Source organism: Ranitomeya imitator, chromosome 5 (assembly GCF_032444005.1).
Source record: "Ranitomeya imitator isolate aRanImi1 chromosome 5, aRanImi1.pri, whole genome shotgun sequence".
NCBI classification, from domain to species: domain Eukaryota; kingdom Metazoa; phylum Chordata; class Amphibia; order Anura; family Dendrobatidae; genus Ranitomeya; species Ranitomeya imitator.
The window spans coordinates 634,083,541-634,108,772 of record NC_091286.1 but is presented as its reverse complement, the minus strand read 5'-3'; the positions used below and the strand labels follow the sequence as shown (position 1 = coordinate 634,108,772).

At 45.4% G+C, this 25,232-nt stretch overlaps 2 protein-coding genes across 3 annotated transcripts in view; one reads left to right on the top strand and one right to left on the bottom strand.

Annotated features, from left to right (window-relative positions):
- Positions 1-25,232, top strand: part of NBAS (NBAS subunit of NRZ tethering complex) — an 854,371-nt gene that overhangs the window by 817,303 nt on the left and 11,836 nt on the right. The window lies entirely within an intron of this gene.
- On the bottom strand, positions 8,622-10,248 carry LOC138638644 (uncharacterized). 2 transcript variants are annotated; one of them, XM_069728115.1, is made up of 3 exons: positions 9,547-10,248; positions 9,120-9,200; positions 8,653-8,795 (listed from the first exon to the last, which is right to left on the bottom strand). In XM_069728115.1, the coding sequence occupies exons 1-3, from the start codon at positions 10,141-10,143 to the stop codon at positions 8,787-8,789; spliced, it is 687 nt and encodes a 228-aa protein (XP_069584216.1). In that variant the 5' UTR covers positions 10,144-10,248; the 3' UTR covers positions 8,653-8,786. The 2 variants fall into 2 exon arrangements, with proteins under 2 accessions (XP_069584215.1, XP_069584216.1); XM_069728114.1 differs by having other exon boundaries at positions 8,622-8,795; positions 9,120-10,248.

The window sequence follows — 25,232 nt, the reverse complement described above, 5'->3', positions numbered from 1 at the left end:
GGGGAAGACTTTTCAGGAGATGCAGTACTTGGCTCATCGAAGGCTTTACAGAAGGCCACCAGGAAGGCCGGCAGATTCGAGATGATGAGGTCCCCTGCTTCCCAAAGGGGGTCGCACCACATCAAAGCATCTCCTCTAAGGTAGACCATTAAGAAACCTACTTTCAACCAGTCAGTGGGGAATTGGGTAGCATGCCACTTGAAATAACGCAAGCACCGCTCCAGGAACACACGACATTGCTTTGGGTCCCCATAGTAGCATGGAGGATCTGCTGGCTTGGATTCGTCATTAGGAGCGCAGGCTTGAAGTCGATCAAACAGCTCATTAGAGATGACAATAGGGGATGGAGCAGTGAAGGACTGGCTTTCAGACTGGGTAAACATTTTCCTCAGAGGCCAATACTGGCAAGAAGAGAGTTCATCTTGCTCCGAGAGCGAAGGCACATGGGACTCAGCGGGGACCATGGCCTGTGCAAACTGTCACGCACGCGCCCAGACTGGTTGGCGCGGGCATACGGGAGTGTGGCCCCACTGGACCACAGACCAAACTTCCCTGGAAGGGGCGTAACTAAGTAGCTTCCCAGGTGTTCGCTGGAGCCTCTGATGGTGAGGTCAGACTTGTACAATAGGAAGCTACCAGGTGCCACTCCAGGGTGATGTCTGGCTGTGGCTGCTGATCCCACTAAGGCCTCTTTCACACTTCAGTTGTGTGGCGTCAGTTAGGTCCGACATCGTGGCGGATCGACGGATCCGTCAAATTTGGTGAAAAAACGGTTCTAACGGATCCGTTTTTTTGACGGATCAGCTGCCTTGATCCGTTAAAAAAACGGATCCGTTAGAACCGTTGCGACCGTTTTTACATCCGTTGCAACCGTTTTTTGACGGATCCGTTTTTTGAAAGGGGAGGATTTCAATGTGATTGGCTACTGGAAACTACTGGAAAACTATATATAGCGTGTATTTACACCACATCTTTGAAAGGTTGTAGAGAAAGTGGCAGAAATGGAAGGAGTACTGGCGAACATTGCAAAGATCTATGCGGATTTTACTTTTGAGGCAAATCAGTTGGCTGTCAGCGTTCGAGAGAGGGAGGAAGAAAGACTGCGCATCCTACGGCAGCGGCGGAAGAGAAGGCTGTGGATCCATCCCATCACAGCACAACGTATGACCCGTGGTGTTTATTCCACGCTTTACATTGAACTAAGGGAAAACCCTCAGAAGTTCTTCAATTATGTGAGGATGAGAGCTGAAAATTTCGAATTTTTATTGGGCCATGTGGAAGACTGTATACGGAGACGAGACACCCAGATGCGATTCTCCATATCACCAGCAGAGCGTCTCATGGTGACTATTCGGTAAGTAATTTTTTTTTAAAATGATTCTCATTCATCATACTTTTAACTGTAATGTTGTTTTTTGAATTTTTTTATTAATTATTGTCTTTTCGTTTTGTTAACAGATTCCTTGCAACTGGAGAGTCGTTCTCATCACTCCATTTTCAATTTCGGCTTGGGATATCCACCATCTTGGGGATAATCAGAGATACCTGCCGGGCATTGTGGGAGTGCCTACAAGCGGAATACATCCCAGAGCCATCACAGGAGAGGTGGCTGGAGATTGCCCAAAATTTTCATCCAATTTGCCAGTTTCCAAATTGTGTTGGAGCAGTTGATGGAAAGCACATACGGATCGTCAAACCTTCAGGCTCTGGATCACAGTTTTATAACTATAAGAAGTACTTCTCTATTGTGTTGATGGCCATAGCAGATGCACAATGCAAGTTCATCGCTGTTGATATTGGTGCGTATGGACGCGCAAATGATTCACAAATCTTTAAAAATTCACCAATGGGGCGCCGTTTATATGGAGAGACATTTGAGTTTCCGCCCCCTAGACCTCTCCCTGGAACCACTGGTCCACTATTACCATTTGTTTGCGTTGGAGATGATGCGTTCCAGCTTTCCCCACATTTGCTGAAACCCTTTGGAAGTAGTGGACTGACCCAGAGGAAGAAAATTTTACAATTACCGCTTAACCAGAGCACGTAGAGTAGTGGAATGTGCTTTTGGCATCTTAACTGCCAAATGGAGAGTACTGCTCACTGCAATTAAACTGCAGACTGAAACTGTCGATGATGTGGTCAAAGCGTGCGTTGTCCTGCACAATTTTGTTTTATCAAAAGAACAAGTTTCCCTGGAGGATAATGTTTCAGAAAGCACCTTACGTGATTACCAAAACCCCACTTTTCGCAGTCCAGTAGCAGTTTCCAGAATGCGGGACAGTTTTGCAGACTACTTCATGTCTCCTGCAGGATCAGTTGACTGGCAGTATGAAATGGTGTAAAAAATTTTTTCTTTTTACACTTGTAAAAATACCATTTTTTGTTTGCTTACAAAATCTTTGTACTTTAATGCAGCATTGTATGTTTTGCAACGTTACCCTTTAAACACTGTTTATTGTAACTATTGCTATAACCTTGGTTACTTAAAAAAAAAAGAGAAAGACAATAAAATTGTTTTTAAACCAAAAAACTGTTTATTTCTTTACAGATTCTCATAGTTTGGGGTGGAGATAGTAGCGGAGGGGCTGACAGGGCGGACCACGTCGAGAGTGGGGGACATGACATCACGGGGAGGAACAGAAGTGGAATGGGTGGTGAAAACATGAGGTTGTGTAGAGAGTTGAGGTGCAGATGTGGTGTGTGTGAGGTATGAAGGTGCTGGTGGGATCGGGAACGGAGAAGTTAAAGGAGAAGAATGGAAAGGGGACGGTAAAAACTGTGAAAGACTAAGGGGGGAAGGAACTAATGACGAAGGAGTAGAATGGACGGGAGGAGGACGGACAGGAGGAGGACGGACGGGAGGATAGACGGTGGCTTGAGAGGGGAAAGGTGTTGACACATGATGGGTAGGTGGAGGGGCATGGGACAACGCCTGCGCTAGAGCAGTGTGGCAGCCTTGCATCACATGCATCTGCAGGTCAGGAGTTAGATTTTCCATGTGCCTGAGGACAGACTGAAAAAAACAGTGTCTTGGTGACTGGTTTGCATCTGATTGCATCCTATCAAGACGACTGCTGAGTTCAAGTATGCTTTTGTTAAGCATATTGTACCCAGCAGACGTTTGCTCACTCAAAAGCTTGATGGCACTGTGAAAGGATGCATTCAGGTGCAAAAAGTCAGGCGCATAGCTCCTTTCCTGACCTCTCTGGCGCTGCCGTCCTGACCACAAAGTTGGTCTAGATGTTGCGGCAGTGGCAGAGGGGTGGGGTAAAGGGAACTCTAACTCATCACCTGCAGCTTCAAGTGACGAAGTCTGCCCTGCTGCTCCAGCGCTGGTGGATGGGGCTGAGGGATCAAACGAGAGGGAAGGTGCAGAAACAGAGGGGTCGACGTGGTCCCCGGTGGCGGACTCTTGAGGGATCGCTCCAGAGGGGTGCAACTCTGATGCAGGCTCCCGAGTGCTGCAGAAAGTGCTGTTAAAAAAGAAGAAGATAAAAAAAATTAGTATCTGGATATTACAATTGCCCTTGCTGCAAAAAAAATTGAAGGTTACACATTTTTACAGTTTGACTGAAAATATGTGGCGTTGAATATTTACCTTCTGCTCAGCAGTGTCGAACGGAGGAACGACAGGGCTCTGGCATGTTTATATCTGCTCCTGCGTCCTCTAGATCCACTCGGGGCCTGCATCTCCTTATTAAACTCCCTCTTGAAGCGATCCCTGAGTGACCGCCACCGCACGATAATCCTGTTACCTGGAAAGAGAAAGCAAAAATTGGTTACTATACACCACATTAAATCATGCTTAAGCTGGGTTCCCATTGCGTTATGGGACCGCGTTTAACGGACAGCGTTGCACGGCTAAATTAACGCCGTGCAACGCGTCCGTTAACGCGCCCATTGAAGGCAATGGGAACGCGCTTCACTAGCGCGTGCCATGTTCGGCACGCGATAGCGTCGCGCCGGTGATTCCTGGCGCGCCGCGGACGCTGCTTGCAGCGTCCGAGGCGCGCCCGCAGTCCGTTCCCCGCTCTCGCAGATCGGGGATCTGCAAGAGCAGGGACGTTACCGCGACCCCGACCGCAGCCCCATAGAAAACATTGCGTTAGCGCAATCCGCTAGCGCTAAACGGATTGCACTAACGCAATGTGACCCTAGCCTAACATAAGGTTATGAAGTGTGAATACTTACGCGCTAGATCCTGGGCCCCAGCATCGAGTTCCTCCCAGTTATCAAGAACAGCACTGCACACTTCCTCCCATAGCCGTCGGGTGATTAACTGGTCAGCATGGCGGCGGTCCGACATGTTCCACAGCGGCTCCCGACTTTGTACTGCTTCGATGAGGGTGTTCACATCGATGCCCTCCTCTTCATCATCTTGTTCGGGAGCACGCCGTGAAGCCTAACAAAAAGATAAGAATAAAAATGGAAAGATTATACCACATGAATTTCAAATTTTACTAAACACCAAAACAAAAAGGAACTTACTCTTCTGCGACCGCCGCGATTATCATTCCGACGACTATGGGAGGTGCTTTGAGGAACTCTACGTCGAGCCCCGGATTGTGAAGACTAATTTAAAAAAAAAAAATAATAATTAATAATGTTCTTTGATTGATGCATATGTATTGTGTGTGCTGTGCTGAATGTTTGTGTTGGGTGTAGTGCATTGTATGTGAGGATCGGTCTGTTCAAAACTTACACTATGCGCTCCCGCTCCTTGCATTTCTCCACCCTGTACGTCTCCTTCTGTTAGCCCCTCTGCTTCATATTCCTGTGAATACATAACACACAATTACCATAGTTGTACCCCCAAAAACATTTTTAGAAGGAAAAAAAAAAACACACCTCAGTTTGCTGCTGATGTGCTGGGGGGCTATCTGAAGAAGACATTGTGGTATTGCGTCAATCTTGGAGTAGGTCAGTGCTTGCGTACCTCTAGGTTCCTAGGATCTGTAAGTATACAGAGAGTTCTAAGCTACTATACAAAAGGATAGATGCAGGTGTAGGAAGTTTACACTTACATCGTTTTAAAAAAACTTTTAGATTTCCTCCAACACAAAATGAAAAAAATTTTTTTTAACCGTCAAACTTTATATGGTAGATATGCTTGATGCACAAGCTGCCAAACCCTCTAGCCCCTGTTTCCCCACCAAAAAGCTACACTGCTCTTTATTTGAAATGCAACTACATTATGGAGAACAAGAAAAATGCAGAACACATCACACATCATTTAAACACACACAAAACACATTTTACACCTCAGCTATTCAAAATACCAGCATAGTATGAAAAACATATAAACAGGGCAGGCAGGCGCACGCACACAAGCACGCACACAAGCACGCACACAAGCACGCAAGCACACAAGCACGCACACAAGATAACAGTACTCACATGGCTGTCTCAGGCAGGGTCTGGCTTGCAGGGCCTCTCTGGCTGGCTGGCTGGCAGGGCCTGGCTGGAAAGGTCTTCCTTGCTGGGTCTGGCAGGGTGTCTCTGGCTTGCAGGGCCTGCCTGGCTGGAAAGGTCTTCCTTGCTGGGTCTGGCAGGGTGTCTCTGGCTTGCAGGGCCTCTCTGGCTGGCTGGCTGGCTGGCAGGGCCTGGCTGGAAAGGTCTTCCTTGCTGGGTCTGGCAGGGTGTCTCTGGCTTGCAGGGCCTCTCTGGCTGGCTGGCTGGCAGGGCCTGGCTGGAAAGGTCTTCCTTGCTGGGTCTGGCAGGGTGTCTCTGGCTTGCAGGGCCTCTCTGGCTGGCTGGCTGGCTGGCAGGGCCTGGCTGGAAAGGTCTTCCTTGCTGGGTCTGGCAGGGTGTCTCTGGCTTGCAGGGCCTCTCTGGCTGGCTGGCTGGCTGGCAGGGCCTGGCTGGAAAGGTCTTCCTTGCTGGGTCTGGCAGGGTGTCTCTGGCTTGCAGGGCCTCTCTGGCTGGCTGGCTGGCTGGCAGGGCCTGGCTGGAAAGGTCTTCCTTGCTGGGTCTGGCAGGGTGTCTCTGGCTTGCAGGGCCTCTCTGGCTGGCTGGCTGGCTGGCAGGGCCTGGCTGGAAAGGTCTTCCTTGCTGGGTCTGGCAGGGTGTCTCTGGCTTGCAGGGCCTCTCTGGCTGGCTGGCTGGCAGGGCCTGGCTGGAAAGGTCTTCCTTGCTGGGTCTGGCAGGGTGTCTCTGGCTTGCAGGGCCTCTCTGGCTGGCTGGCTGGCAGGGCCTGGCTGGAAAGGTCTTCCTTGCTGGGTCTGGCAGGGTGTCTCTGGCTTGCAGGGCCTCTCTGGCTGGCTGGCTGGCTGGCAGGGCCTGGCTGGAAAGGTCTTCCTTGCTGGGTCTGGCAGGGTGTCTCTGGCTTGCAGGGCCTCTCTGGCTGGCTGGCTGGCTGGCAGGGCCTGGCTGGAAAGGTCTTCCTTGCTGGGTCTGGCAGGGTGTCTCTGGCTTGCAGGGCCTCTCTGGCTGGCTGGCTGGCAGGGCCTGGCTGGAAAGGTCTTCCTTGCTGGGTCTGGCAGGGTGTCTCTGGCTTGCAGGGCCTCTCTGGCTGGCTGGCTGGCTGGCAGGGCCTGGCTGGAAAGGTCTTCCTTGCTGGGTCTGGCAGGGTGTCTCTGGCTTGCAGGGCCTCTCTGGCTGGCTGGCTGGCTGGCAGGGCCTGGCTGGCAAGGTCTTGCTGGCAGGGTCTGGCTGGGTCTCTCTTGCATGGAAGGGTCTCTCTTGCTGGCTGGTACATTTGGGAATGACCTGTCCTCTTTATATAGTTTTTAGGTTGTCTGGGCAAAGTATCCACTTTTTGGGGCATGCGCAATCAAAAAAGCGGATTGAGGCGACGGATCCGCCAAAAAGCGGATTGCGACGGATCCGTCGCCCATAGGCACCTATTCTAAAAAAAGGCGGACGCGACGGATCCGCCGCGGTCCGCCTTTTCGGCGGCGACAAAAAACGTTACAAAGTCCGTCAATGTCTAGACAACGTCCGCCAAATTTCGACGGATCCGTCGCATGGCGGATGGAACAAGAGTAAAGATAGAAAGGGGCGCACCAATATATAATGTCACAGTCACCATCAAGGGGTGCAATACTTAGTCTATAAATAGAACAGGACAAACGAAAAGAGAAAGGGTAGACTAAAAATAGTATGCACAACCCAAAATATAGAGACAATCGGTAGTACTATAAAGCAAAACACCTTTATTAAACACCTCAAAAAACATGTTAAAAACATTTAAAAACAAATGTACAAATCCCTATACCCATCATATCCCATAATAAATGACAATCCCATAATACAATAGGAAAACAGTAATATCCTACCCTAGATGCACCTAGTCACATATGCTCTCCTGCAAAAATGTGCCTATACAGGCCGCAAAGGACTCGACCACAATATGTCAGTATCCACTGCTAATAACCAAAAAATGAAACATCCATGCAATACATGGTCCTGAGATTGGAATGTGATAGCATGCTATATAACAGCTGTGGATACAACCTGTCCTGCGTCAATTCTGGTATATGGAGATGCAGCAATGTCAAAGGGCACAGAGCACCACAAGGGTTAAATCCACATAGAGCCAGGGAACATAACAGCCCCAAAATGGCCCTGAGGTAGGAGAAGGATAAGGTGGGAGCGCACCCCACGCGTATCGCTGCCTCCGCAGCTTCGTCAGGGGAAGTGAAACTAAAGGTGCAACAGTGTGTGCTTAAATAATAAATCCAATAAGGTAAATTGCATACCGGTGTGGGAGAGAGAGAGAGAGGTAAAAGCCGGAAGACGCCGGCGACGCCATGACGACAGGAACACAATCATAATGAACGGCAATCCTAGAGCGTCCAAAGGGTCACATGCGCACGCGCAAACCGCGGTATTCCATAGGACCACGTTGCGCACGCGCCGTGCCAGCCGGCTAGATGGACACGTCATAGGACACAGGGCAAAGAGAAATGGAATAAAGCCCGAGGACCGGACTAAGCTAGCGAGGCCGGCTAGATGGACACATCATGGGACACAGAGCAGAGGGGGTGGGATAAGGACCAAAAAGCCAGAGAGGGGGGAAGGGAGGGGAAAAAAAAAAAAAAAAAAAAAAAAAAAAACACAACAGGTAAAAAGAGGGCAGAGTGTGCATGTTGCAGCAAGACACAGAGGCACAAGATATCCACCCGCAGAATGCCGGGAGATATCACAATCATAGACATATACTAGTGATTAAAGGCAAAACCGCCAAAGGACACAAAAAGACAGGGCATATAAAGCCACCCAGAAAACCTGAAAGGGAGAAAGGAATATTATTATTGTTGGCAAGTGCACAGGTATAAGTGCACGTAAACACCTATACAGCAACCATATACAGTATATAACAATATCAGGCAAAAAACACACACATATATAAATATAAACAGACTGATGTCCCTTGAGTCCGTAAGTATATGTACGAGTATTCTCTCAATGCCGCTATGTAGACGTTTCCGGTCCCCAGCTTATAGTCCCATAGTCGATGAGGCCGACACCATCCAGATCTATACGAGAGAAAGCACTCTTCATCACAAGCCCCTTCCGACTTGCCAATCTCAAATGCGCATCCGAGCCCATGGTCCATAATAGGAGTTTGCCATAAAATCCGCATTGTAGCTGTGAGAGCAAAATCTCTTCTGCATAAGATGTCCTTCCATTTGCCATAATGGCATGCCGCACATCCACCCTCCAGGGTCCACTTCATTATCTAATGTGTCAAAGACCTCTGCATCCATGTTGGTCCCCACAGTAAGCTTGTAATATCCATATCCCAATTTCCAGGGATGATCATCACCCTTTTGGGTGCGTCCTCAGCCTTCCTGAATGGAGACAAATGCAAAATTAGATATGGGCACCAAATCTGAAGGGAACCAAATCAGACGTCCCAGAAACTAAAAATACCCCAATGAATCTACGCGCCAACTATCCTAGGAACCCCGTGAAGAGCAATTCCTCATTTAGGCCCATGGGTGCGACCGCCTGAAGATCGAAAATCCACCTGGACTCAGCACGCAAGAGATAGTTAGATATATTGCCACCCCTTTCGCCACAGGAAACCCTCTGTAACCCCACAACTTGCAAATCAATGGGCGAACCCCTATGTTTCAGCAAGAAATGCGCCGCCACAGGAGTCAAGATTTTACCTTTGCCTTGGTCCGTAGCCGCCAGGCGTATGGTTGATACGTGTTTTTGAAACCTCTTACGTAGTTCTTGGGATGTTTGCCCTACATAGATCATATTACAAGGGCAAATTAGCACATAAATAACATTTCTGCTCCTGCAGTTGATGTAAGCCTTTAACGCATGTCTGCTGGAGTTCGTGGGGTGTGTAAATATGTCCCGGGTGGGCGTCATAAAGGGGCAGACATTACATTCCCCACAGGGGAATGATCCCTTGAGGACAATACCCCTATTAAGTTTGACCGTGGGCCTAGAAAAATGGCTCCTGGTCAACAACTGCCTCAGATTCGGGGCTCTTCTAGATGTCAATAACGGCCTATTGCTGATGACTTGTGTGGTTTGCATATCTGTTTGCAAGATCGGCCAATGTCTAGTGAGGATGTGTCTTACCTGCCCCCAGCTGTCATTATAGTCCGTGATGAACCTCGTCTGCGATTCTCGGGAACGACCCACAGGAATCAAAAGTGAGGCCTGATCATGTTGTCTTGCTCGCTGGAAAGCCGTGGCAACCACTCGTTTGGGATAACTCCTCTGTCTGAAGCGGTCCGTCAGATCCCGAGCTTGCATCAGAAAGTCTTGATCCCGAGTGCAATTACGTCTAATGCGTAAAAATTGTCCCGTCGGGACGCCCACCTTCGTGTGCCAAGGGTGAAAACTGTTGAACTCCAAAAGAGCGTTAGTAGCAGTGGGCTTCCGGAAAAGGTCCGTGACCAGCTTGTTCCCTTGTACGAAAATTCTCAGATCCAGAAAGCTAGTCGAACTGTTGGAAATAGAGTGGGTTAAAAAGATATTATGGGGGTTGGAATTGAGGCTGTGGATGAAATCAGTACAACCCTCCCTGCTGCCCGACCAAATAAAGAATAAGTCATCGATATAGCGATGCCAATTCCGGACATGATGTTGATATGCCAGGGATGGGTACACAAACACCTCCTCCCACCAACCTAAGAAGATGTTTGCGTAGGTTGGTGCACATTTCGCCCCCATTGCCACTCCAGCTGTCTGTAAATAAAATGTTCTGTCAAACAAAAAATAGTTGTGATGAAGAACAAATTTCAGCAGATCCAACAGAAAAGAATCATGCCCCCGATCTGAGTGTGACAGTTTGTCTAGGCAAAAAGTAACCGCATGCAGGCCATCACTATGCTTGATGTTGGAGTACAAAGACTCCACATCACAAGTTACCAGGTAGAATTCTCCCGGCAGTTCTATCCGTCCACAGACCTCAATAAAATGGGCAGAATCCCTTATAAAGGAGGGCAAGGCCGTGACTATTGGCTGGAAGAAGAAGTCCAAATACTCACTTGCCCGCTCGCAGATACTCCCAATGCTAGAAACAATCGGCCTTCCTGGTGGTTTCTTCTCGTCTTTATGTATCTTCGGCAACATATAAAATGTTGCCGTGACCGGATGTTCCACCCATAAATATTTTTTCTCTTGGGGCGAGATAATGCCGAAACTTAGCGTCCTGCAGAGTAAAGAGTCAAATTTAGACGCAAACACTGCCGTGGGATCTGAAGGTAATTTTTGATAGCATCTGGGGTTAGTGAGCTGTCTATTGGCCTCCTCTAAATATGCTTCAATTGACCACAGCACCACATTGCCCCCCTTATCCGCCTCTTTAATCACAAATTCCTTGTTGCTTTGTAAGTCCCGCAAGGCCCGTTTTTCGGCAAGATTAAGGTTAGAGGATCTACCCACCTGTGTTGGCATTGCCAGAATGTCTCGTTTCACCAGCTCAAAGAATATCTTGATTGCGGGTACCAAGGAAAAGGAAGGCGTTTTAAGGGATCTATTTCTGCCAGGGAACTTTCTTCTGGTACACCCTGATTCGTTCTCCTCCAGTAGGGCTAGTAGATCTTGAAAGGCTTGGCGCTCATCCTCAGGTATTGATTGTAGAATATCCGGTTTTTTGTAGATAACCTGAAATGTGAGGTTCCTACAAAACAAATAGAGGTCCTTAACTAAAGTAAATTTGTCGGCCGTATGTGTGGGAGCAAAAGTTAAACCCCTCTTCAGGACGGCAAGTTCCACCGCAGTAAGTTCATATTTAGAAAGATTTATTACCTGGAGGGTGGATGTAGAGGCTCCAGAGGTCTGTTCCGTATCAGGGGGGGAGGAGGCTTGATTTATTTCCGTCTGGTTGAGTATTTGTGGGGGTAAGTCGGATTGTGGTCCCTGTGGCGCGTTATGCGTTTTCTTGTTCCCCCTCCGTCTCCTCCCACGCCTGGTCCGTGGTCTACCTCGCTTCCGGTGGAAGATAAAAAATCATCACTAGAGCTTTCTTCACCACGAGGTAGAGAGGTGGATATTGTAGTTGCTGTCACGGAACCATGGCCATAGGTTCTAGTACGGCGTGGGTTACCCCTGTGCGTCCATCTATACACTGCATTTTGCTCAAAATCAGTCCTGTCCCTAAGAAGTTTTTTACGCTTCCTGCTCGTCACCTCTACCTCATATTTGTCCAAGGTCTCTTTAAGTGTGGTCTTGAAGGTATGCACCTGTGTCCCTTCAAATGTGTTCAATTTGGTTTCCAATTCTTTAATGGAGGTCTTGGTCGCCGTAAACAGGTCTCTGTCATGCTCCAATAATAGGTTGATAAGTATATTTGAACAGCGTGTAAGACCCTGTTCCCAAATCTGTTTAAATGATCCTGAGGGTTCCCAAGCTGGAAATATGGAGACCCTCAAACCACGAGGTATCAAACCTAATTTCAAATACTCTTCTAGACTCCTCATGTTCCACCAGAGTCTAATCCCTGTCTTATGTGCCCTCATCAATTCTGAGCACACATTGGAAAAACCTGATTCTGACTCAACAGCAACCGATCCAGAAAGATCAAACACATTGGATGGTTTGGCTAGCCAGGCCGCCTCCCTAGCCTCCCAGTCCATCACCCTAAACCCGAGTATGCAAAAACCAATATGAAAAAAAAAAAAAAAAAAAAAAAAAATAATTATATATATAATAATAATAATAATATACAAAATTACGCAAAAATATGCGTGTGCTGCTCCCAAAGAACACCCCGGGACACGGGGCAACAACTAGCACAAGAGTAAAGATAGAAAGGGGCGCACCAATATATAATGTCACAGTCACCATCAAGGGGTGCAATACTTAGTCTATAAATAGAACAGGACAAACGAAAAGAGAAAGGGTAGACTAAAAATAGTATGCACAACCCAAAATATAGAGACAATCGGTAGTACTATAAAGCAAAACACCTTTATTAAACACCTCAAAAAACATGTTAAAAACATTTAAAAACAAATGTACAAATCCCTATACCCATCATATCCCATAATAAATGACAATCCCATAATACAATAGGAAAACAGTAATATCCTACCCTAGATGCACCTAGTCACATATGCTCTCCTGCAAAAATGTGCCTATACAGGCCGCAAAGGACTCGACCACAATATGTCAGTATCCACTGCTAATAACCAAAAAATGAAACATCCATGCAATACATGGTCCTGAGATTGGAATGTGATAGCATGCTATATAACAGCTGTGGATACAACCTGTCCTGCGTCAATTCTGGTATATGGAGATGCAGCAATGTCAAAGGGCACAGAGCACCACAAGGGTTAAATCCACATAGAGCCAGGGAACATAACAGCCCCAAAATGGCCCTGAGGTAGGAGAAGGATAAGGTGGGAGCGCACCCCACGCGTATCGCTGCCTCCGCAGCTTCGTCAGGGGAAGTGAAACTAAAGGTGCAACAGTGTGTGCTTAAATAATAAATCCAATAAGGTAAATTGCATACCGGTGTGGGAGAGAGAGAGAGAGGTAAAAGCCGGAAGACGCCGGCGACGCCATGACGACAGGAACACAATCATAATGAACGGCAATCCTAGAGCGTCCAAAGGGTCACATGCGCACGCGCAAACCGCGGTATTCCATAGGACCACGTTGCGCACGCGCCGTGCCAGCCGGCTAGATGGACACGTCATAGGACACAGGGCAAAGAGAAATGGAATAAAGCCCGAGGACCGGACTAAGCTAGCGAGGCCGGCTAGATGGACACATCATGGGACACAGAGCAGAGGGGGTGGGATAAGGACCAAAAAGCCAGAGAGGGGGGAAGGGAGGGGAAAAAAAAAAAAAAAAAAAAAAAAAAACACAACAGGTAAAAAGAGGGCAGAGTGTGCATGTTGCAGCAAGACACAGAGGCACAAGATATCCACCCGCAGAATGCCGGGAGATATCACAATCATAGACATATACTAGTGATTAAAGGCAAAACCGCCAAAGGACACAAAAAGACAGGGCATATAAAGCCACCCAGAAAACCTGAAAGGGAGAAAGGAATATTATTATTGTTGGCAAGTGCACAGGTATAAGTGCACGTAAACACCTATACAGCAACCATATACAGTATATAACAATATCAGGCAAAAAACACACACATATATAAATATAAACAGACTGATGTCCCTTGAGTCCGTAAGTATATGTACGAGTATTCTCTCAATGCCGCTATGTAGACGTTTCCGGTCCCCAGCTTATAGTCCCATAGTCGATGAGGCCGACACCATCCAGATCTATACGAGAGAAAGCACTCTTCATCACAAGCCCCTTCCGACTTGCCAATCTCAAATGCGCATCCGAGCCCATGGTCCATAATAGGAGTTTGCCATAAAATCCGCATTGTAGCTGTGAGAGCAAAATCTCTTCTGCATAAGATGTCCTTCCATTTGCCATAATGGCATGCCGCACATCCACCCTCCAGGGTCCACTTCATTATCTAATGTGTCAAAGACCTCTGCATCCATGTTGGTCCCCACAGTAAGCTTGTAATATCCATATCCCAATTTCCAGGGATGATCATCACCCTTTTGGGTGCGTCCTCAGCCTTCCTGAATGGAGACAAATGCAAAATTAGATATGGGCACCAAATCTGAAGGGAACCAAATCAGACGTCCCAGAAACTAAAAATACCCCAATGAATCTACGCGCCAACTATCCTAGGAACCCCGTGAAGAGCAATTCCTCATTTAGGCCCATGGGTGCGACCGCCTGAAGATCGAAAATCCACCTGGACTCAGCACGCAAGAGATAGTTAGATATATTGCCACCCCTTTCGCCACAGGAAACCCTCTGTAACCCCACAACTTGCAAATCAATGGGCGAACCCCTATGTTTCAGCAAGAAATGCGCCGCCACAGGAGTCAAGATTTTACCTTTGCCTTGGTCCGTAGCCGCCAGGCGTATGGTTGATACGTGTTTTTGAAACCTCTTACGTAGTTCTTGGGATGTTTGCCCTACATAGATCATATTACAAGGGCAAATTAGCACATAAATAACATTTCTGCTCCTGCAGTTGATGTAAGCCTTTAACGCATGTCTGCTGGAGTTCCGTCGCATGGCGGATGGAACGGACGACCATCCGCCACAATCCGTCGCTAATGCAAGTCAATGGGAAAATAACGGATCCGCCAAAAAGAAATGGCGGATCCGTCATTTGACGAAAATGGCGGTTTTTGACTGACGCCGAAAGACTGAAGTGTGAAAGAGGCCTTAGGAACGGAGCGGGCACGGCTGGCAATCTGGCTGACAGGCGGGCACAGCTGGGACACAGGCAGGCAGACGGGTACAACAGAGACACTGGCGGGCAGGCGGACACGGCTGGCTCTCTGGTAGGCAGGCGGGTACGGCTGGAACATAGGAAGAACCGGTAGGGACCGGTCTGCAGGCAGGTATGTGAAACAGGTTGGAACCTGTTCAGACAGGAGGACTAAGTAACAAGTAGAGAAAGACCGCAAGAGCGGATGCAGAGCGAAAGCACAAGAGCTAGAACCAAGAACAGAAACGCAGGAGGCTGAGTACGAGTAGAAGGTGGAGCAAAGAAAAGAGAAGGAGAAGGCAGAGCCAAGGGCGGAGCCGCAAGAGGCGGAGCCAAGGGCGGAGATGCTGGAGGCGGAGCCAAGAGCAGAGACGCTGAAGGCGGAGATGCTGGAGGCGGAGCCAAGAGCGGAGACGCTGGAGGAGGAGCCAAGAGCGGAGACGCTAGAGGCGGAGCCAAGAGCGGAGACGCTGGAGGCGGAGCCAAGAGCAGAGACGGAGCCAAGTGCAGAAACACAGGAGGCGGAGCCAGATAGAACCGCAAAGAGCGGAGCCAGATAGAACCGCAAAGAGCGGAGCCACAGAGCAAAGCCAGAGAGTGCGAAGCAAGGACTGAGTGCAGAGCCGCAAGAGTGCGGAGTGTAAGCAGACTGAGAACACAAGGAAAGACAAAGCAGGGAAGGAAGCCACAGACAAGGAGACCGAGAAAAGACAAAGTACAGACAAGGCAATGGAACAAGACACAGGGACAAAGACACAGGGACCAGGATATTCTGCATTGTATTGTACTGTATTGAATTCTAGGGTGCCAACCTCCGCTGTTAGGTAGGTGTCAGCAGTATATAAAGGACCCTTTATGGTCCGTGTAGGATTGCTACACTACGCTGCATTTTTTATTCTCCGCCTAATACAATATTTCCCTAACACTAGGACCTGGGAGGTGCTATTTATGTGCATTATTATTCATTAATATTTTTTCTGTTTTTAATAACATTAAGCATTAAAAGTAAAATTTTAAGGGCTGTTTTTCTTTTTGGCTTACGTTAAAATTACACCCATACCCATTTTTTTGGCATTTTGCAAACACACCACGATCACTGATTTGCTTTTACCACGAGTTGCTGTCATTTCGCACCACGCTTTCCAGAAGATGCGGCTTGTACAGGTGAAACATATTGAAGCTATACGCGTCACCTTTCCAGACTGCACATGGCAAATGCGTGTACAGTTTTTCTGTGCATACAGTTCTCGGTTGCATCTTGTCAAGAGACCTTGTAATTTATTTAAGGGGATTTCCAGGAATGTAGAAAAAATGAAAAAAAAATTTTTAAAAGTTGCATTTTATTTAAAGTGGCTAAAAAAGCATTGCACTAGGCTGGTTAATAGTGGTGACTATAAAAGAGAAAGCAACGCGTTTTCACCTCAATCGTGGTCATAATCGGAGCTATTTTCCAGGAATAACCTTTCCTTACCCAACAGCTTCCACTTGGTTTCTCGCACTTCCCAGGTCCAGCGCGGTGTCTTTGCAGCTGTCCCGTTCTTTATATAAGAGGTTATCCAGAATTATATACATTAATTACAGTGAGTCCAAGAACTAACAGGCAAGTAGTTGTTAACTGCCTGTTCTGCACCAGCACCAATCTCTGCCAATATAGAAGGGCCATAGACCACTCCTGCCAGCGATTCTGCTTCTTTGGTTGCCATCATATGAACAGAGGGGTGTGACTTCTAACATCATGCTGATTGACTGCCTCTCACTACTGCCTAACTGCTGTCAATCAGCATGATGTCGGCAATCACTCCCCGTTGACAGAGCAGCCCAGAAGACAAGAGCTGTTCCGTTGACCCTGAGCAGCTGAAATGCCGGCAGAAGTGGCCAGTGAGGACTCTGAGCCAGCGCTGGATAGAACAGGCAACTACTGTACCTCCCTGATAGATTTTTGGTTCATAGTAAAAAAAAAAAATAAAAAAAAAATTCTGGATAACGACTTTAGAGGTGACGTCACGACCACTGCAGCCAATCACTGGGCACAGCATCTCATGCCATTCACATCAACAGAGCTGCTGAACCCAGTGATTGGTTGCATTGGTCAGGTATCCTGTAGTAGTGATGTTACCGTTAAAGCCAGCCTGTCAATGAAGAACATGGCAGAGGAGGGTGACTAACTCTTGAGTTAATTATTTTAATTAAGCATGTACTAATGGAGAGGGAAAATCTTTAATCTTCAGGGATGGAGTTTTACGCTGCTGTTGTCCTTCCTGCTGGGTAACGTGCTCCTTCTCTTTGGCGCTGTTACTTCCTGCTGTGAGAGAGGAAGGTAGAGCTGCATAATCCACACTCCTGGCTCACATTGACACATTCTGGTGAAGGCAAGTAAAAGAAACATTTTCTGTGTGTGGCTGTGAATGTTATATTTAGTTCTTCGGCAATTTTTTGAAATGTTTCTTTTTTTGCTTCTTGTAGATGTCTATGTGTAAGGCTAGTAGCACATGATATATATATATGTGTTCCTGTTTCCATATATATATATATATATATAGTTTAAGGCTTGGATGAAAGTCCCAAGTCACAGACAGTCATTTCTACATTACTTGCCCCCACATAGATTAGGGAAAAAAATGCCTTGAAAGTAAGTTTTTGAGGTCTTGACTGGGTGGTTAATGCAGCGGCGAGGTTTTGATGTTGCAGAGATTTTTCCCTGTCTCGCTCTTTCATTAGCTCCTATTGCTAGAATCTGACAGATCTGCCTGTATTTTTATCTAATAGTGAGTGCTCGCGCTCCGCTTTGTAGATTTTCCCATCCCGACAGCTCTTTATTCCTCTAGCTGAATTCATTCTTTGCTCGCTCCCTTTGTTAGAGATCCATTAATAATTAAACAATTTTACAAATGCTGTTGCAGCACGTGTCGTTTCCAGATGGAATTTCTCCAGATATTATATGTGTGTGTGTATATATCTCTATGTTGTGTGACTTTTGTGTCTTGAACTTTCGCTTCTAAGGCTTCTTAATGGATGTCTAGTCGATCCGGCCTTTCAAGCAGGATAGGCTATCGATTACTTTGTGCTAGTTTTAAAGCTACCTTGCCCTACTTTATAGGAGCGCTTTGTCAGATCAAGCTAGAATCCAATAGTCCAGGGAAAGAATAAAAGAAATCCTGTATTATTTCTTCCTGCAGAATACGGACTGGAGAAGTAAATGGCCTGCCAAGTCCGCACTGCATATAAGGGGGTTAGAAGAGAATGGAAAACTTAGGCGCAGGCATGGAAATGTAAATTATTCAAGACATTTTGTACAACATTTTTTTTTCTACTTTTATTCTTTTGTGCGAACGATGGGGCCCAAAATACATTTCTCACAATCCTGTGCACCTGCTGTTCATAAAGGTGTACATTGGTTGTGGTATTGGACCAGGATAGAGTACATGTTGGATGCAATAGGAAAAGGAAGCAGATAAGTGGAGTTATGAGAGGAGCATCAGAATCCCTTAAAGAGAAACTGTCAGTAGGTTTTGCTGTGCAATCTGAGAGCAGCATGATGATGTAGGGTCAGAGAACCTGATTCCAGTGATGTATCAATTACTAGCTTTGTTTTTGTTTCAATGCAATCAGTGTTTTATCATGAGGAGATTATCACTACAGGACTAGGTGTCTCCTGGCTCCTAGTCTAATCCCGCCCCCTCCACTGATTTGCAGTTTTCTATATATTGACAGAAAGCTGCCAATCCCTGGTGTGGGCGGGGTTATATGCCGCTCAGCATTCCGAGATTCCCTGCTGCAGAGGAAACGGGGATTGTATCACAACTGCTGCACCCAGTAAAAAAAGTGATACATCACTGGAATCGGGTATCATAAACATATGCTAACCCCTAAGTCATGTACACTCCCTGACAGAAGTTATGTCGCTTATCCATGTTATGTAAATAAAAGCTTATAACCTGATGTTAAATTCATCCATTGGTTGTTTAAATTATTCTTTTGAAAGCTGAAACCCTCCGAAATGTGGTTTAGGTTAAGAAAATAAATTGGCATCAATGCAGAAATATTGATCAATTAATGGATACAGAATGGTCAGATTTTGGCAAGACAAAAGTTTTGTCGCCTGGTCATGTAATGCACCCAATCCTAGTTTACATCCTCACCTGTGCTCAGTAAATAATCGGTTAATTAGTGTGTGTGTGTTAAAAAGAAACCCAGCACCACAGACCTTCACTTGAACTGCAACTTGAGCTCTGACAACATGCCAAAAATCCACCCTGTGACCAAAGCCTGGATTATCAAGAGGCTGAAGACCAGATCCCACTGCAGAGGTGGCTGGCGCCTTTAATGTGTCTCAGCGTCAAGTATAAAGAATTAAAAAAAGATTTGAAGAGACTGGAGATGTGTTTGACAAGCCCAGGTCCGGCAGACCCTGCAAGACAACTGCTCAGGAGGAATGTTTGTTGGTTAGGAAATCCAAAGCAAGCCCCTCTTCCATTGCAGCAGAGCTCCAACAGGCCTGGTAACCTCAAGTCCCTGTGTCAACTAGAACAGTTTGTAGGATTCTGTCTCGAAATGGCCTCCATGGTTGAATCAGTGCCCAGAAGCCAGCACCAAACAAAAGGCAAATAAAAAACAGTGTGGCATTTGCAAAGTCCCACAGCCTGCTAAACAGATGGACGCTGGAAAAGTGGCATAAGGTGGATTTCTCTGATGAATCTTCAGTAGAATTACACCACAGCCGCCGCAAATACAGCAGGAGACCTACTGGAGCCCATATGGATCCAAAATACACCCAGAAAACAGTTAAATTTGGTGGAAAGATTGTGGTCTGGGGGTACATTCAGTATGGGGGTGTGCAAAACATTTGCAAGGAGGAAGGCAATATCAATAGCCTAAAATATCAAGAAGTATTTACCTACCTCTTATATTCCAAATCATAAAAGGGGTCAAATTCTGCAGCAGGATGGTGCTCCATCTCATACATCCATCTCTACAACAAAGTTCTTCCAGGCAAAAAAGATCAAGGTGCTCAAGGACTGGCCAACCCAGTCACCAGACATGAACATCATTGAGCATGTTTGTGGTAGGATGAAAGAGGAAGCTTGGAAGACAAAACCAAAGAATCTAGATGAACTCTGGGAGGCATTCAAGACTGCATTATTTGCTATTCCTGATTACTTCATTAATAAATTGTATGAATCATTGTTGAACCGCATGGATGCAGTCCTTCAAGCTCACAAAATATTAAATATGACTCCACAACTTCAGTCACCAATGTTATGCAACATATATTTGTATTTTAAGTTAATTATTTGTTTGAATATCGCATTACTTTCTGTGGGCGACGAAACTTTTGTCTTGCCAAAATCTGACCATTCTGTGTCCATTAACTGATCAATATTTCTGCATTGATGCCAATTTATTTTCTTAACCTAAACTACATTTCGGAGGGTTTCAGCTTTCAAAAGAATAATTTATACAACCAGTGGGTGAATTTAACGTCAGGTTATAAGCTTTTATTTACATAAGATGGATATGCGACATAACTTCTGTCAGGGACTGTAATATGTGGGCAAAGTCAAAGATAGTGATTATATGGTTTATAGCCAGAAATGCCGTGCCAGGATATTATACATACACACTTCAGCGTCAAATAAATATAAAGAACATATAAGAAAGGGAAAAAGTGCACATAGAACTAAATCAAAGAAAGGGGTACTTTATTGAATAACCTACAGCAAAATATGTAAAAACTGTCACAGGTTAGTAATTAAATATGGATAACCAGCATATAGAAAAACATAACAATAAACAGGAAATCCTGCCTGATGTCGACATTAACATGTGAATCATAAGCTAAAGTGCAATAGTGCATACGTACTGGCCATAAGGGGAAACCTGAGTGTAGATACAACTGAGAAAACATTATTACCTGTAGACAGTAATGGTGCCACTTCCCCAACGCGCGTTTTGACGGCATGCCTTCCTCAGGAATACGGGCTTTGATCATACATAATGCTACCGTCAGATTACCTAACAAAAACCTCCTGACATATTCCCTTTAATCGGTATGACATTTTACATAGGGGCATGTTAGAAAGGTGCTTGTGGTACTACTAAAAACCTAAAAGGTACTTCAGGAAAACTCCTATGAAACAAACGCTCTACTTCTCTATCTCTTTCAGTTTCATAGATAAGGAAAAGACTAGACGCGCACGTGTCACCAATACTCCATACATCCAGGGGGGACTGCAGAGTCCCATCCTTGAGTATCGCATCTCCCGCTTGAACAAAAAAAAAAGCCTGATCTCATGATACACTGTCACGAGATGTGTATGCTAGATGTCATGAAGGAATTCTGCACAAAAATACAAAAGCTCAGTTAAAGCTCTGAAAACTGATATTCCATTTTTTTTCATCCAGCAAGTAAGTATTAGGACCACAATGCCGACCAACCGCAGACTCTCCTGACCCAAGTATATGACCGAGGCTTAGTTTAGGATAGGACACCCATGGCTTGTGATGGCATCGCATGGCAAGCCATTCTTCGGTACAGATGGTGGAATCTCCACCCTTGATTAGAACCATATCCTATTTTTATGCCTCTCGACAAGTGAGTGCCCAGATCCATTTATCGAATGTAAAGTTCTGCGTATGTATGACTACAACAAGCCACTATCGCTACATTTGCACGATGCACTTGTCATCGTTGACTGGTGTTCCATATAATTTTTGAACATCTGAGTTTACTTGTCTCAGGTACTGATGTAGCTGAAAGATGTGAGGAAATCGCCCGTTCCCGCTCTGTTTACAGATCCATGAAATCCACATTTATTTCTGACTTATGCTTGTTTTAGATTGTTATTCAGAACTCTCAGATGAAGCCTTCAGTCATGTACGACAAAGGTTTTATCCCAAACTGTTCCACCAGATCAGTTCATCTCGTCTTCTGTCTCACTTTCACATATATTCTTGTTAACCTTTTTCTGCGTGAGATTTTGGAAAATATCATAATGTCGCTCAACATAAAGGTCTTATATATTTAAGGAGCCAATGGGGAGCTATCGAAAGTTCCTGATCCATGGTGGAACATCTCCATGATTAAGTGATTCTTCTTGTTTTTCAATGAACCGAAAAGCACATCTTGAAACTCGTTGATGCCTTGCTGAACTTAGACATGAAGTCAAAAAGAAAAAAGAAATACAGAAATGCAGCTTTTTGGTCACTTTGCTTCTCCAGTAAAAATAAGATAAAAAGTTTACTCCAAAAGTTTAATATAGTTAGAAACTGGTACCAATAAATACTGCAGCTCGCTCTGCAATAGAAAAGAACAAGCTTGTTAATATTTTATTGAGATATCCATGGAATGAAGAGGCATTAAAGGAAATCTGTCAGTTGGATCAACCCTACTAAGCCATCTATATGGGCATGCAGGTCATGGGAAGCAAAATAAAATGATACCTTGATAGATGGCAGATTTAACACAAAATGAACAAAAAAATATGGGGTCAAAGTGAGTCACCAAACTGAGGTGCAACAGCTAAGAGCCGTAGGGTTGAATGCACAAATTCCAGTCAGGAAGCCTTTCATCTCTGCAAAGAACCAGAAGGTCCGACTTTAGTTTGCCGAAGAACACAGTCAATGGAAAGAGACAGATTGGTCTAAGGTGTTGTGATCATAGCAACATGGTAGCATAGTATTTAAGGTTGAAGGAAGACTTAAAGTCCATCTAGTTCAACCCATAGCCTAACCTAACATGCCCTAACATGTTGATCCAGAGGAAGGCAAAAAAAAACCATGTGGCAAAGAGTAAGCTCCACATTGGGGAAAAAAATTCCTTCCCGACTCCACATATGGCAGTCAGACTAGTTCTCTGGATCAACACCCTAACAAGGAATCTAGTATATATAACCTGTAACATTATACTTTTCAAGAAAGGCATCCAGTCCCCTCTTAAAATTTAGTAATGAATCACTCATTACAACATCATACGGCAGAGAGTTCCATAGTCTCACTGCCCTTACAGTAAAGAATCCGCGTCTGTTATTATGCTTAAACCTTCTTTCCTCCAGACGTAGAGGATGCCCCCTTGTCCCTGTCTCAGGTCTATGATTAAAAAGATCATCAGAAAGGTCTTTGTACTGTCCCCTCATATATTTATACATTAAAATAAGATCACCCCTTAGCCTTTGTTTTCCCAAACTAAATAGCCCTAAGTGTAATAACCTATCTTGGTATTGCAGACCCCCTGAGTCCTCTAATAACCTTGGTCACTCTTTTCTGCACCCGCTCTAGCTCAGCTATGTCTTTCTTATACACCGGAGACCAGAACTATACACAGTATTCTAAGTGTGGTCGAACTAGTGACTTGTTTAGAGGTAAAATTATGTTCTCCTCATGAGCATCTATGCCTCTTTTAATGCATGCCATTATTTTATTTGCCTTTGTAGCAGCTGCCTGACACTGGCCACTACATGTGGATTTTTCGTCCACCTATACACTCAGGTCTTTTTCATTGACTGTTTTGCCCAGAATTTTACAATTAAGCACATAGTTATTCATCTTATTACTTCTACCCAAATGCATGACCTTACATTTATCCCCATTAAAGCTCATTTGCCATTTATCAGCCCAAGCTTCCAGTTTACATAAATCATCCTGCAATATAAAATTGTCCTCCCCTGTATTGATTACCCTGCATAGTTTAGTGTCATCTGCAAATATTAAAATTCTGCTCTGCCCCCTACAAGGTCATTAATAAATTTTAAAAAGTGGTCTAATACTGACCCCCTGTGGTACCCCACTGCTAACCGCGACCCAGTCCAAGTGTGCTCCATTAAAAATCACCCTTTGTTTCCTATCCCTGAGCCAGCTCTTAACCCACATACACATATTTTCCCCTTTCCACGTTGTTCTCATTTTATGTATCAACCTTTTGTATGGCACCGTATCAAAAGCCTTTGAAAGCTTTTGAGCTAATGAATCCAATTACAATCTCTTTGGTAGTGATGGCAAGCACTATATATATTCCGGCCAATTGGGAAATGTAATGATTTAAGGTACCAAACACCTACAGTGAAGCATGGTGGTAGCAATGCCATAGTTTTGGAGCTGTTTTTCTGCATCTGCCATTGTCTCTCTGCTTAAAATTGATGGAAATATGAATGCTACCATGTACAAGGAAATACTGGAGAATGTGATATTGCCACATGGTAAAACCAAAGTAGGCAGGGGCTGGAAATTCCAGCAAGACAAATCATCCTAAGCACACATCCAATTTAGTCAAAAATTGGTAAGCTGAGAAAAACATTCGCCTATTGCAATGGCCAAGCCAATCACCATATAAATCACATTTGGGATGAGTTAGTGATGATTTGGGGGCCGTACCCATAGCAATAAAGATCAGATGTTGCCAGATTTGCAAATGGAATGGAACATGATCCCTCAGGATGACTTGAATCCTCTAGGAACTTCAATGCCCCGTCGGTGTGGTGCAGTAATTAAAGGAAGAGGTTATTATTATCATAGCGCCATTTATTCCATGACGCTTTACATGTGAAAAGGGTTTAACATAAAAACAAGTACCGTAATCTTACGCAATAAAAGTCACAACTGGTACAGGAGGAGAGAGGACCCTGCCCGCGATGGCTCACAGTCTACAAGGGATGGGTGGGGATACAGTAGGTGAGGGTAGAGCTGGTCATGCAGCGGTTTGGTTGATCGGTGGTTACTGCAGGTTGTAGGCTTGCCGGAAGAGATAGGTCTTCAGGTTCTTTTTGAGGGTTTCGATGGTAGGTGAGAGTCTGATATGTTGTGGTAGAGGGTTCCAGAGTAAGGGTGATGCGCAAGAGAAATCTTGTATACGATTGTGGGAAGAGGAGATAAGAGGGGAGTAGAGTAGGAGATCTTGTGAGGATCGGAGGTTGCGTGCAGGTAAGTATCGGGAGACGAGGTCACAGATGTAAGGAGGAGACAGGTTGTGGATGGCTTTGTATGTCATGGTTAGGGTTTTCAACTGAAGTCTCTAGGCAATGGGGAGCCAGTGAAGGGATTGACAGGGAGGAGAGGCCGGGGAATCGCGGGTATAGGTAGTTTAGTCGGGCAGCAGAGTTTAGATAGATTGGAGGGGTGCAACAGTGTTAGAGGGAATGCCACAGGAGGTTGCAGTAGTCACAGTGGAAGATGAGGAGTTCATGGACTAGGGTTTTTGCAGATTCTTTGTTGAGGAATTTGCGGATCCGGTAAATATTTTTGAGTTGAAGTCAGCAGAAAGTGGAAAGGGCTTGGATATGTGGTTTGCTATAGAATACTAAGTTATTCATTGTAACCATTGAATTACTCTCTATGTTGTGATCAGTATATAGTATATGCTTATATGCAAAATTTTGACAGTCCGTTTTCTTTAATTAAATGACCATGCCTATATTGTAAAGCATTTTGGTTAAAATTAAGCTCTTGCATGATGACGACTTCATGCAGTTTGAATTCATCACCAGGAAAATGGCATCTCAACAACCAGACA

What these genes read in the sequence shown, in the direction of transcription:
- LOC138638644 (XM_069728114.1), bottom strand. Translation starts at nt 10,143, where the DNA reads ATGGGGGCGAAATGTGCACCAACCTACGCAAACATCTTCTTAGGTTGG. An exon ending in GGCTACGGACCAAGGCAAAG is followed by an intron (nt 8,796 to 9,119) that starts GTAAAATCTTGA and finishes GTCTCCATTCAG; the next exon opens with GAAGGCTGAGGACGCACCCA.